The sequence below is a fragment of the Dipodomys spectabilis genome, unplaced genomic scaffold (genome assembly GCF_019054845.1).
Source record: "Dipodomys spectabilis isolate Male_0828 unplaced genomic scaffold, ASM1905484v1 ptg000043l, whole genome shotgun sequence".
NCBI classification, from domain to species: domain Eukaryota; kingdom Metazoa; phylum Chordata; class Mammalia; order Rodentia; family Heteromyidae; genus Dipodomys; species Dipodomys spectabilis.
In genome coordinates this window covers 14,507,477-14,521,686 of record NW_024870720.1, presented here as the reverse complement: position 1 = coordinate 14,521,686, position 14,210 = coordinate 14,507,477, and the positions used below count along the sequence as shown (strand labels likewise).

Here is a 14,210-nt window from a genome sequence, read left to right as displayed (position 1 = left end):
CTGCTTGTGATTCCCAATGTAATTTAATTTGCAACAAACTACAGAATACAGTGTAGTCATGTAGCAAATGACAACTGAATATATAGTTTTTAGCAGGGCCTACATTATGTCTATGAAGCCATATTGCTATTTAGAGGTAATGTAAGTTTTGACTGAACATACCACCTGATAATCTGAAAACTATTTTTGGTATTACAAAAACATTAAATATGTAGTTAACTTAATTAGCCAACATATTAAGGGAATGCTGAGTACACACAGCACTATTATAAGAAAACATGAAAATATACTATTCCTTCTCTCCAAAAGCTTATAGTTAGCAAAAATATATAGTTCTTCAGACAGTCCCAACTTAGAATTTTTTTTTAATATCACTTTGAAAACACCCTCCCCTACCATATACACCACAGTTAGGTACTATTTTCAGGATTACAATTCATTTGAATATATTTCCTTCAATATTGACATGGCAGCAGCAAAACATAATTCATGAATAAGCATCAAAGGAAACCTAAAGAGGGATCATGGAGCTTAACACTAAGATAAATACATTAAGTAACAACAACAACAACAACAACAAAAAACCAATCAATTGAACTACAATATAATGCCATCAGCAATTCATACATCACTCAAAGATGTTATAAGACATGGAGTAACCTTAACATGTGAAAGTAAACTTTCACATAAATGCCATTGACAATCAGAAATATTCTAGTTGGTTTTTTTTTTTCGATTAAATCACATCACTTTTCCCCAATCTTAACATAAAAAAGGCTGGTAATAGACATAAAAATGTCAGCCATTTGAACATACTAATACTTAAATAAGAAAAATAAGAAAGAAAAATCTGTCATTTGCAAAGTGAACTAGGGCAGGTATAGAGGAATACTCTACAATATCTCTTATATGTAAAATATTTAGAAAGTAGAGAGCAGAATGGAGATGAGGTACTAGTGGTTGGTATGAGGGTGGAAATGGAACCTTTTGATCAAAGTGATACACAATTTCTGTTAGAAAGAAAAATTAGTTTTAGAGATCTAATGTACAGAACAGTTAACCATAGCAAATAACTATATATTTCAAAATTGATATGGAATATTCTCATTACAAAACCTGGTGAGAATGTGAGGTGATATACTTGTTAACTAGCTTAAAATGATTACATAATGTAAATACATAACACATCATAATGTATCCCATAAACATGAACAATTATCAATTAAAAATAACTCAGATATTTAAAGTTCTTAAAAAAGAAATCTTTTTCAAATCTTCTTTATATTTAAAATAATTTAAAAAGATTATAAGGAAACCCCTGCTTTCACTATATTTGATGTCAGTATAACTTGTGGAGGAGATGGGGAAAAACCAGTTGTTTAAGGATACAGGTGGACCTGTTGCAACAATGAGAAGTACAAGTTGTCATGTCCAAAACGAGCTTTACAACGTTGGTGCGGGGGGGGGGGGGGGGGGGGGGGGGGGGGGGGGGGGAGAAGGAGAAGGATTGGGATTAGGGAGGGGGGAGGCTGGGAAGGGATGTGAAGGGTAAACAAAGGAGGAGGCTGCAATGCTTGGTAAGAAATGTACGCATTATCCTGCCCATGTAACTGTAACTCCTCTGTACAGTATGTTCACAAATAAAATTAAATTTAAAAAAAAAAAAAAGGATAAGGAAATTCAGAATTAGGACTAATATCACAAACATTTACCTTTTTTTTTTTTTGGGTCCGGTCGTGGGGCCTGAACTCTGGGCCTGGGCGCTGTCCCTCAGCTCTTCAGCTCAAGGCTAGCACTCTACCACTTGAGCCATAGCGTCACTTCTGGCTTTTTTCTTTTTGCTTATGTGGTGCTGGGGAATCGAACCCAGGGCCTCATGCATGCAAGGCAAGCGCTCTACCACTGAGCCACCTTCCCAGCCCACATTTATCATTTTTAATCTCACTAATCAAATAATCAAAAAATATTTTCCAAATCTTTTTTATCAGAGGATAAGGATTCACTTGTGAATTATTTTAAGTCTTGGCTATCAACATTAAGTCCTCTACCATTTGGTTAATTCTGAACATAGTAAAGACACAAGAACCAGGTTCAATCCCAACCTACAAATGGTCTGCACTTAAATGAGCAGTTTCAAGTCATTAAACTTTAGAAATAATGTTAACTGGCAGAGGCACACACCTCAACTATTTCACTCTTCCTCCATTTTCAGACAAAAGATTTTTCTAAGCCAGGAATCAATTTTTGTAACACTGTTTTCGTCTTTGTGGGAGTTGAGTTGATAATGAAAGGAAATCAAAGGTGTTGAGGATGAAGAGAAGAGAAAATAGCTGACATTTAGAGGGTAAGGATGAACTTATTAGGTAAGAACACAATAGGAAGACTATTATCTGGCTTTGTACTCTGGTCACAATGGGCACTACAAAGCAAAGGTGGCTCTCTCGCAAAGTAGAGTAAGAGTACATGGGTTTTTAGAATAAAATGCTTTACTACCAGAATTCCTAATTTCTCCCTATAATTCGGATTAAAACTAGCTGCTAACTTCGATCATTTGCTACTGACACTCTCCTTGGGAAGAAATAACTAAACACTTAATCTTGTTAGTTTCATAAAAACCCCATTAGGAGGAACAAATATTGAAAACTTACTGGAAGGAAAAATTTTAAAGCCACCAAATGAAAGATTAAAGTATAAATAAAAATAAAAGTTGGGGATTTTTTCTTAAGAATAAAAAGTAATTTAAAAATGTGATAAAAGTATCTTTAATTTTTTTTCAAAAACAAGTTAACATATTGCTAACAATTCAGTATGGATTTATACATACACCAATAGCAACTTTAGTTTCAGGACTACTACCATATTTTTTGTTCAGTTTTAGTATCTATATATTCTTTATTGTAGAATATTGTCTCTGTTTTGCTGAAATAGAAAGGCATGTGTAATCTATTTTGCTGTGAATCTGTTAAAGACAAAATAATTATCATAACTACAACTTTTAATTCAATGCCATTACTCCTAATATTTTGAGAATATACTTTCACTATTAAACTAAAAAAATTTTTTTAACTGAAAATTGTTAAAAAGTTATTTGCTTCCAAAAATCAAATACCTTTTTTTACTATTTACCTGGTGGTGGGATCAGAGGTGGAGCAGTGCTGACAGTTGGAGGAGGTGGAAGAAAGGGGGGCGGAGGAAGATGGGTAGGAGGAGCTCCTGGAGGGAAAAATGGAGGTGGTTTGCTAAAATTGTTGTCTACTTCAGTAGCAGATCTTTCAGAAAGGACCTAAAATTAAGAGCACAGCAAACGAGAAAGGTGAGTAAATGTTATGTTATCTAAACTTAATCTTAGTAAATTATTTCATTTGGCCTAAGCAATAAATTAAATAATTTAATTCAAATACATGTTTTTAGGGATAGTATTTCTTTGTGTTGCATGTTTACATATGCATATGTGAGCCTACACTCATACTTCTTTAAATGTTCGTATTCAAAGGTTAAAGAAAATAACTGCATTATCACCAAGAAAAGGTATTGAGCCGGGTGCTGGTGGCTCACGCCTGTAATCCTAGCTACTCAGGAGGCTGAGATCTGAGGATCGCGGTTCAAAGCCAGCCCGGGCAGGAGAGACTCCTATCTCCAATAAACCACCAGAAAACCGGAAGTGGCGCTGTAGCTCAAGTGGTAGAGCGCTCGCCTTAAGCTTAAGAGCTGAGGGACAGCGCCCAGGCCCAGAGTTCAAGCCCCACGACCGACAAAAAAAAAAAAAAAAAAAAGAAAAAAGAAAAAAAGAAAAGGTATTGAGAAATAATAACACTTCAAATAAAAAACAAATACCTTACAAATATAATGCAATAAATACTGTATTTCTATCCCAACCAAAGTTAAAGTATTTAAGTTAAAATAATGTAATCACTAACCATGTAGATACAGCCCTAAGAAATTAACACAACATTCAAACATTCACTGTGCCAATCAATGTGTCACAACCATGCAGCAAGGTAAGAGACTACAATGCTTCCAACAATTGGTTGCAAGTAGCAGGCAGTTAAGACTTTTTACGTGAACCATGTAACTTTGACAGTAAAGATTTATACTGTAAAAGTAAAATAGTGTGCAAAATCTGTGTGAACAGGCAAGAGATAGGCACCCTACAGAAGCACCTTCAGCCTAATGAAATATAACACCACCCATATTGGCACCTAGAAATCTGGACCTTTTATTTGTTTTTATTTTTGGGTCCGGTCATGGGGCCTGAACTCTGGCCTGGGTGCTGTCCCTCAGCTCTTCAGCTCAAGGCTAGCGCTCTACCACTTGAGCCACAGCACCACTTCTGGCTTTTTTCTTTTTGCTTATGTGGTGCTGAGGAATCGAACCCAGGGCCTCATGCATGCAAGGCAAGCACTCTACCACTGAGCCACCTTCCCAGCCCAAATCTGGACCTTTTAAAAGTCACCTGAGATACTCAGATGCGCAATTACATTTGGGAAGTAGTTTAAAACGTCAAATTAATGCTGTAAATTTAATTTATATATCTTTAATCCTTGATGACTAAAGCACATCATTTAAACATGTAATTTCTCTTTGTATTGATTTTCAATACACCAATATGTGAATTTTAATAAGGTTTCTACTCAGTATCTTAAAACTCAGAAACAATTATTTTTTAAGAGCATGGCACGTTAGTAACAGAAGAAAAAGCAATTATCCTAAAGATATAAAAATGTTAAAACATCTTAATGTAACACATTTACATAATTAGTGTCAAAACAATTTTGATTTTGTGTGTATATGTGTGTTATAAGTATGCAAGTTCTGGGTTAACTCTTGGCCTGGGCATTGTCTTTGAGCTTTTGTGCTGTAGGCTATTCTACCACCTGAGACAAGCTCTGCTCCCTGCTATTGAAGATAAGAGTCTCTTGGACTTTCCTGCCTGGGCTGACTTCTACCTATGATTCTCAGCTCTCAGCCCACTGAGTAGCTAGGATTACAGGTATCTATCTGCCAGCAACTGGCTCATTTTGACTTTTTTTTTTTTTGGTCAGTCATGGGCCCTGAACTCGGACTGGGCGCTGTCCCTGAGCTCTTCAGCTCAAGGTTAGTGCTCTACCACTTGAGCCACAGCACCACTTCTGGTTTTCTGGTGGTTTATTGGAGTCTCATGGACTTTCCTGTCCAGGATGGCTTTGAACCTTTATCCTCACATCTCACCCTCCTGAGTACCTAGGATTACTGGGCATCATTTCAACATTTTTTAGGTATCCAGACAAAGAAATAATGAAAAAATATGGCCAAGAGAAACAGTTGGCAATGTCAGTTACTGAATTCTATTCACCTAATAACAAATGAATTCTAGCCATGCCCCAGTGGTTCATACCTATAATCCTAGCTTTTCAGCAGGCGAGATCTGAGAATCCTGGTACAAAGCTAGCACAGGCAAAGAAGTCTCTAATCTCCAATTAACTACCAAAAAGCTAAAGCTGTAGCTCAAGTGATAGAGCACTAACCTTGGGGAAAAAAAGTTTAGGGACAGTGCCCAAGCTCTGAGTTTAAACCCATGGACAGGCACAAAAAAAGGAAAAAACTACAAAAAATTAACGAAGGAGTTCTATTTTACTCAGAAAAGGAAGATACATAATGATGATTTATACAATGGAACTATCATAAAGAGATTTTAAAATCATATTTTTTAAATGTAGGAAAATATGAATAATTTTACATGAACGAAAGGATACACAAAACAACAAAAACACAATTTTGCTAAGTAGCATGAACTGTAATAGCAGTTAAAATGTGACATGTAAGTGTAGAATTATTAGTGAACCTACTTACTAAGTTTCTAACAAGGAAAAAGAAAACTCTAGGAGAAACCCAGAGATTATAACCTGTATATTGCTGTTTTCATTTGCACGTCTCCTTCCTTCTACTCGACTAATAGTTATAGTTTGACCAATTACATCAATTGCTCCAGGTAATCTCCTAAAACAAAAAATGGATCAATTCAGATGTTTGAAAAGCAGTATTTAGTAGAAATAAAAACTAAAATTATTTGTAATATATTAAAAATTACTAATAATTCAAAGATTTAACTCATTACTTTGGATTGTAATTTTTTTTATTAAGCTAGAACCAACACATTCAGAAATAATCATGATGTTAAAATTTAAGTATCTGTATGACTTTTCTTCTAAATAAACTAATTTTAAGTGATCTGGTATTAGACACATCATTAAGGAACTGAATCAGATAGCAAATGTTAGTCAAACTGAAATACTATTCTAGGTAATAATTATTCTAGTGTAATTTATAACACATACCAGAATTATATTACAGAAACTTTTAAATTTCCCCAACAAGGCTTCAGAAAAATAATGCTCACTTTGACAAATATAGAACATATAGAACAATTTTTCTTGGTGCATATTTGTTAGTCATGTCAAAGTCAGGATTCAGAACAGGGTCATTAATCTATGTAATAAACAGCAAAATTCATTTTCAAACCTGAAATTTTTAATGCTAAAGCCTATAAGACCTCTTTCCTTTGAACTATGTTTACTTTCAGCAAGCTAACTCATCTTTGAGAAATTTAAAAGTTGGCCTCAAATGAACCTTTAAACATATCACAAATAATTTTTATTTTTTTTGGTTCATCATGGGTCTTGATCTCTGGGCTTCAGCACTGTCCCTAAGCTCTTCAGCTCCAGCCCAGTGCTCTACTACTTAAGCTACAGCACAGCTTCCAGATTTCTGGTGGTTAATTGGAGATAAGAGTCTCACAGACTTGGGGCAAGAAAGTCCATGAGACTCTTATTTCCTACTAACCACCAGAAAACCAGAAGTGGAGCAGGAGCTCAAAGTGATAGAGTGCTAGCCTTGAGTGAAAAAGCTCAGGGACAGTGCACAGGTCCTGAATTCAAGCCACACAAAAGTGAAAAAAAGTGAAAAAAGAAAAAGAAAAGCTGGGTGCTGGTATAATCCTAACTATAATCCTAACTACGAAGGAGGCTGAGATCTGAGGATCACGGTTCAAAGCCAGCCTGGGCAGGAAAGTCCGTGAGACTCATATCTCCAATAAACCACCAGAAAACCAGAAGTAGTGCTGTGGCTCAAGTGGATCAAGAGTGCTCGCCTTGAGCTAAAGAGCTGAGGGACAAGCCCAGGCCCAGAGTTCAAGCCCCATGACCGACAAAAAGAAAAAGAAAAAGTCCTTCAGTGGTGTCCCCCCCAAAAAACATAATCTGAGAGGTAAAGCATGGTATAATTTAATCAGCAATTTGCTATCTTACTAAAGAGACAAAATAATATAGAAGATCTAAACATAACACAGTATCCAATGTTTTTTAAAAAGCCTTACCTTAGATCAGGAGATTCGGCCCTTCCATAACGATCCTGCCACTTCCCAACACTTGAATTGGCTTTTCTCGAGGCAGTACTTGTCTGAGACTGAGAAGAGGTGCTGTTTCTGCTGAGATAAATTGTTTTTCTTACATATTATTGTCTGTAACCCCCCCCCCCCTTTTGGTTTTACTACTTTTTTCCTTCACATGCATTATTTAAAGTCTTTGGTCCTATAGTAGGATTCTTTCCAAATCACATAATTTGTAATGGTACTGAGACTACTAGTGGCATTTAAACATATACACCTTACAAACTTTTACTTTTTTTTTTTTTTTTTTTGGTTGGTCATGGGACTTGAACTCTGAGCCTGGGCACTTGAGCCACAGGTCCACTTCTCATTTTCTGCTGGTTAATTAAGAGATAAGACTCTCATGGCCTGTTCGCATGGCCTGTTCTGGCTTTGAACCGTAATCCTCAGATCTCACCCACCTCAGTAGCTAGGATTACAGGTGTGAGCCATCAGCATCCATCAACTTTATTTTTAAAAATAACCTTCTTCTGCCAGGAACCAATGGCTAATGCCTGTAAACCTAGCTACTCAGGAGGCTGAGATCTGAGGATAGAGGTTCAAAGCCAGACTGAGCAAGAAGTTCATAGACTCTTATCTCCAATTAACCATCAAAAAGCAAGAAGTAGAGCTGTGGCTCAAGCGGTAGAGTGCTAGCCTTGAGCACAAAAAGTCCCAAGGACAGAACACAGGCCCTGAGACTTACAAAAAAATAAATGCACGTACACGCACGCGTGCGTGCGCACACCCACACACCCACCCACTACACAGACACATACTTCAACATACAATGTAAAAATACAGGAATGTAAAAGAACCAAGAACTTATAGGCACTGGTGGCTCGACTCCATTTAATGGTTTATTTATTTTTTGGTCGGTCTTGGGGCTTGAACTCTGGGCCTGGATACTTTCCCTCAGCTCTTCAGCTCAAGGCTAGTGCTCTACCACTTGAGCCACAGCGCCACTTCCAGCTTTCTATTTATGTAGTGCTGAGGAATCAAACCCAGCATGCAAGGCAAGCACTCTACCTCTGAGCCACCTTCCCAGCCAAATGGTTTATTTTTGTAACAGTTAAATGTAGAACTTACATATGAATCTATTATGGATTGTATTCACTGAAATGAGTATTTATACTCAAGTCTTTGAGAATCAAAGGGAGATGGGTGCCAGTAGCTCATATCTTAAAATACCTACTCAGGAGGCTGAATCAGAGGACCATGGTTCAAAGCCAGTCAGGGCAGAAATGTCTGTGGGACCTTTATCTCCAATTAACCACATAAAGCCAAAAGGAGAGCTGAAGAACAGAAAAAAAGGGACAGTGTCCAGGCCCTGAGATCAAACTCCAGGACTGGCATTAAAGATGCGGCGGGGGAGGAGGGAGAGGGCATGCAGAAGGAGAAGGGGAGGTTAGTGTTTAACTGGATATAAAAGAAACATGATATTAAAAGTATGTAAAAAGAGATTCATATGATTAGCAATATGTAAAATTATGCAAAAGAGTATGGTAATTTCATAGTAAAATTGTGGGTTTCCCCCCCCCCTCAGCTTAGTGCTAAAAAGGCCTGGAAAAAATGATATTCAAGTACAATGAATACACCCAATAACCTAGTCTTGATATTTAATTATTATTTTTTGCTAAAAGGAAAGACTATCTTCAAGAATTGGATAAATCAAGCCAGGTGTTCCATGGCTCATTCCTGTAAATCCTAAATCCTAACTACTCAGAGGCTGGTGGGGCCTGGAGGATCAAGGTACAAAGCCAGCCAAAGCAAAAAGGTCTGTGAAACTCCAACTTCAATTAATCACCAAATACCAAACTGGAGACATGCTGACATGTCTCTAGTCTTGAACAAGAAAACCAAGTAAGAGCACAAAATCCTAAGTTTAAAGCCATGGTATTAATATATGTTATCTATATCTCTATCTAGATAGAGATACATATGAAAGAAAAAAATAAACTGACAGCTTTTGGGAAAAAGCAGGGAAAGTACAGGATAAATTTTTAACAGTTTGGTAATGCTGGAAGTGGCACTGTGGCTCAAGTGGTAGAGTGCTTGCCTTGAGCTGAAGAGCTGAAGGACAGTGCCCAGACCCAGAGTTCAAGCCCCATGACCAACAACAACAAAAAGAAATAATGAAAAGGAAAAAAAATTAATACAGTTTGATAATGTTAAAAAGTAAAGAATGTTCCAAAATAAAGACATGTCAAGGGTTACAGACGCCAGGTTTGAAAAGACTCCCACTAATTTTAGAGGGATTTGAGCGTAACATTGAATTACCATGTTTAATGCTACAAATGGTATATATACTACATATACAGCTTTCCTCACGAATAAAATAGGAAAGAATGAACCTAGCCTGATGTTGTATCACTCAGGAGCTAAGGCAAAAAGATTTGACTTTGGGCCAGCTAGGAGCTCAAAGAACAAGACCCTATCTCTAAAACAATCCCTTCCCTGCAAAAATACAAATTAAGGAGTCTTAGTGATAGTTAAGTAGAGAAGGAGTTGTTTTTTAAATACAAATTAAGGAGTCTTAGTGATAGTTAAGTAGAGAAGGAGTTGTTTTTTAAAGCAGAATACCAACTAATAATGTTGAGTGTTAATAACTACTTTCTAAACTCATTATAATAGTGGCATATTAAAGTAAAAATTACTAATGGATGCTGTAACTATTGAAAACTTGAAAGAGAAATGCAAGATTTATACTGAATTTTCCCACAATTTTTTAAAAAAATTTATGTGGTGCTGCTAAGTATTCTATCGAGGGCTTTCTGTGTGCTAGGTAAATACTTTATCACTGAGCAACAGTCCAGTGCCCATATTACTAACTAGAAAGAGGAAACCAGTAACTTCACAATGCAGACACTCATAGAACACTACCATAAGTAATCAATTAAGGTTATCACATTGCAATTAAAATAACAGGACAAACTAGTATCATGCATATCCAGGCTAATGCACTGAGAAGAACACATTTATATAGTATTCCAGTTCCAAGAGCAACACGAAATCTACTAATCAGAAGACAACAGGTAAATACAAATTGTGAACTAAACAACTAGCTGTGCTCCTAAAATTCAATGTCACAAAATATAATCAACGACCAAAAAACTGTTGTAGCTTTTAAATAAAGAGATAGAACAGTTGGATGTAATGAATCAAGAAGCAAAGAACTGCAATAAAAGAACATCATTAATGAGGCAACTGGCTAAATTAATTTGCATATTAAATATTGATTATTAGACTTTTTTGACTTTGGTAACTCTGCCTTGATATGTAACAAAAATGCCCCTGTTCTTAAGAAAAACATACTAAAATACTTAGGAATAGAGGGAAATAATAGCCACAGTATTCAATGACTCAGAAAGAAAAATGTCTTAGAAATTATATAGCAAATATAATAATGTGCACATACAGGAGTTTTTAGTACTTTTCTTGCAATTCTTACTAAGTCTGAATTTTTGCCTAAATAAAACATTTAAAAATGAAAGGGACATAACAAACTCCCGTAGAATGGTCATACTGTTTTTCTATGAGCTGTTTAATAGGAATATGTTCAATGTGTGAAAAAACTATCAAACTGTGAACACTCAATGTCACTTTTCTGTTTGTATATACTTCAAAAAGGAAAACAATACACAAACTTTTTGGAAGATTAAGCAAAATGTTCTTAGATTAAATATTGCATTTACTTAAATATGCCATTTTGCAGTAAGTACATTGTTAGAAATTCAGCATTTCTACGGGTAAAGTATCTAAAAACATTTTTAGAAGTTCTGCATGAACATATAAATATCTGAACATTAACAAAGCAATCTAAGATTTTAGCAATGGATATATAAGGTCAATAGCACACCTCATGACTTACATATATGCTTTTTAGTCTTGATTACAAGTATTATTACATTTTACAAATTAGGAAATCCAGGCCTAACAAGGGAGAGCTACCCAAGGACAAACAACTAGTAAGTTGTAGAGCCTAGAAACTTAATTCCAGGGCTGGAAAGGTGGCTCAGTGGTAGAGTGCTTGCCTTGCTTGCATGAGGCCCTGGGTTTGATTCCTCAGCACCACATAAGCAAAAAGAAAAAAGCCGGAAGTGGCGTTGTGGCTCAAGTGTTAAAGCACTAGCCTTGAGCTGAGGGACAGTGCCCAGGCCCAGAGTTCAAGCCCCACGACAGGACCAAAAAAAAAAAAAAGGACACAATTCCAGATTGTAAACTCCCAACTACTCTGTACTGCAGAACCTCAGAAACTCACGGATCTTTTTAAAATTTTGAAAAGTCAAAAGAATACTGTATATTACAAGTATCTTTAGATATACCCAGAACTGTACGCTGTGCTTCATTTTTTGCTCATCTAGAGTGTTTAAGATGGTACACTTTCAAAATAGTATTAATTAATTAATTTATTTATTTTTGGTGAGTCATGGGGCTTGAACTCATGACCTGGGCAATGTCCCTGGTCTTTTCGTTCAAAGCTAGCATCTTATCACTTTGATCAACAGCTCCACTTTTGGTTTTCTGGTGATAAACTGGAGATAAAAGCTTCACAGGCTTTTCCTGCCCAGGCCAGCTTCAAACCATGATCCCCAGATCTCAAACTCCAGAGTAGCATCTAGTGCCCAGTTCAAAAGTATAAATTCTTTATTACAAGGATTTACACTTAATACAGCATAAATACAAAATAAAGAGACAATGACCTTACAATAATTGAGTTCAAATTGTCTAACCTGCTAGGTGGAAGTCCAGTTTTAAACAAAGATGGAGGAGAAGTAAACTCAGCTTTTGTAGATGGAAGTGCTGTTTCTTTCTCTGAATTTCCTGTTCTCCCCTGCTGTACCTTCAAAAATAAAAACCAGAAACAAAAATTGGGTTATTAGTTTAATTTAATAAAACATTCAAATACAATGCTTAAGATTAAAATAAGTTTATAACAACTTATTTGAAAATAACTGTGAAGATTGTTTCATTCTGAGTCTTTATTCAAATTGATTCATTTTAGATTAACATTAGTTGAAGGGCATCAAAGATGGATTATGGGACAAAAGTCCAGTAATTCTTTGTAATTCTTTGAGACGTTCACAAATTCCTCCAATCAATACCAACAAATCCAAATGAACTACTTGACTCTGGCTCCACGTTTCAGTAACTGAGAAAGGCTTTAAATAGGATTTTCCTGTGTTCGCTACTCTTACTGAAGGACTATTTTAGCCACGTTGACCATTTTCTATTTTAAACCGTGGCTTGCCACAACACATGCATGAGAATCTGCTCCTGCCATGCACACCCTTTCTCCACCTACCTATCACAATCAACAATACCATATCCTGCCAGTTCAGTAGACTGAGATGCTTGAATTCCTTATTCTTTTCCTTTTTATAATAATCTTCCTATCTTAAATCAGTATTGAATTATTAATTTAGGAGCCAGGTGCAATAGAGATCTGAAAAATGATGCTCTGAAGGAAGCTGGACAAAACAAAACAACAAAAATATCCATCTCAACAAAAAATAGCTAGGAGTAGTGGTACATGCCTGTCATCCCAGCTATTCAGGACATATAAACAGGAGGTAATGGTTCAGACCAGTCCCTCACACACACACAAAAAAGACTCTGCCAGTATACGACCCAATAGTGACAAATCCAAAATGATTGTGTTGAATTAAAGAAGTCTAATAAAATTAATGTGGGAAGGTGGCTCAGTGGTAGAGTGCTTGCCTCGCATGCATGAAGCCGTGGGTTCAATTCCTCAGTACCACATAAACAGAAAAAGCCAGAAGTGGCACTGTGGCTCAAGTAGTAGCACTAGCCTTGAGATGAAGAGCCCAGGCCCAGAGTTCAGGCCCCATGACTGACAAAATAAAATTAGATTAAATTAACATGAACTAGAAGGCTCCAGGAGTGACCAGGGAGAGAAAGAAGCACAAAGAACACAGGGAAATATTGCAGAGTGATAGAAATGTTCTAAGTGTCCATCATGATAGTTGCATGGTATGTAGGTATCTGTCTAAACTTATCAAATTGTTTGATTTACATGGATGCAGTTTGTTTGACACAATTATACATCAATAAACTTGATAAAAGATCAATTATAAGAAATGACATTATATATGTATTTAAGGCAAATAATATTGAAGATACTAATTTCTGGATCTTATGTCAGTAGTATTTGTAGTGTTTTAAATTTAAAAACTTTGTTTTCCACAATCAAAGTGAATTTTTCTACATGTAAAAATTGCTTGTGAGGGGCTGGGAAGGTGGCTCAGTGGTAGAGCGCTTGCCTTGCATGCATGAGCCCCTGGGTTCGATTCCTTAGCACCACATAAGCAGAAAAAAAAAGCCGGAAGTGGCGCTGTGGCTCAAGTGGTAGAGTGCTAGCCTTGAGCTGAAGAGCTGAGGGACAGCACCCAGGCCCAGAGTTCAGGCCCCACGACTGGACCCAAAAATAAAAATAAGAAAAAAAAATTGCTTGTGATTCTAACTTTTCCTTTATGCTTAGTTTCTTGATAACATAGTCATTATGTTAGTTTGGAGACTCCTGACCACTGTAGCAACTTTCCTAGTTGGCTTGAATTATCATTGTCTATTTGTCTTCAGATGTGGTACTCAAGATGTCAAAGTAGAACAAAGAGTTCTATTTCAAATAACCTACCAATTTAAGAGATTATCTTAAGATGTTTTAACCGATTTCCTTAAAGCAAATTCATGTCAGATCTTACAAATCTAAACAAACCTAATTTGTAAGCCTGAGAAGCTAAATAAATACTAGCAAATTATGCTTCTGTTATACCAAAAGCTTTGGAAT

General features: G+C 36.3%; 1 protein-coding gene across 15 annotated transcripts in view; it reads right to left on the bottom strand.

Annotated features, from left to right (window-relative positions):
• The window catches only part of Fip1l1 (factor interacting with PAPOLA and CPSF1), a 61,191-nt gene that overhangs the window by 29,464 nt on the left and 17,517 nt on the right, over positions 1–14,210 (bottom strand). For 8 of the 15 annotated variants that reach the window (XM_042678407.1, XM_042678409.1, XM_042678413.1 and 5 more), the window contains 4 exons: positions 12,136–12,245; positions 7,352–7,459; positions 5,883–5,976; positions 3,127–3,283 (listed from right to left, as the gene is read on the bottom strand). In XM_042678407.1, coding sequence (XP_042534341.1) covers positions 3,127–3,283; positions 5,883–5,976; positions 7,352–7,459; positions 12,136–12,245 — 469 coding nt within the window. Of the gene's footprint in view, positions 1–3,126; positions 3,284–5,882; positions 5,977–7,351; positions 7,463–12,135; positions 12,246–14,210 lie in introns of all 15 variants that reach the window. The other 7 variants (XM_042678406.1, XM_042678405.1, XM_042678404.1 and 4 more) reach the window with 1 other exon arrangement.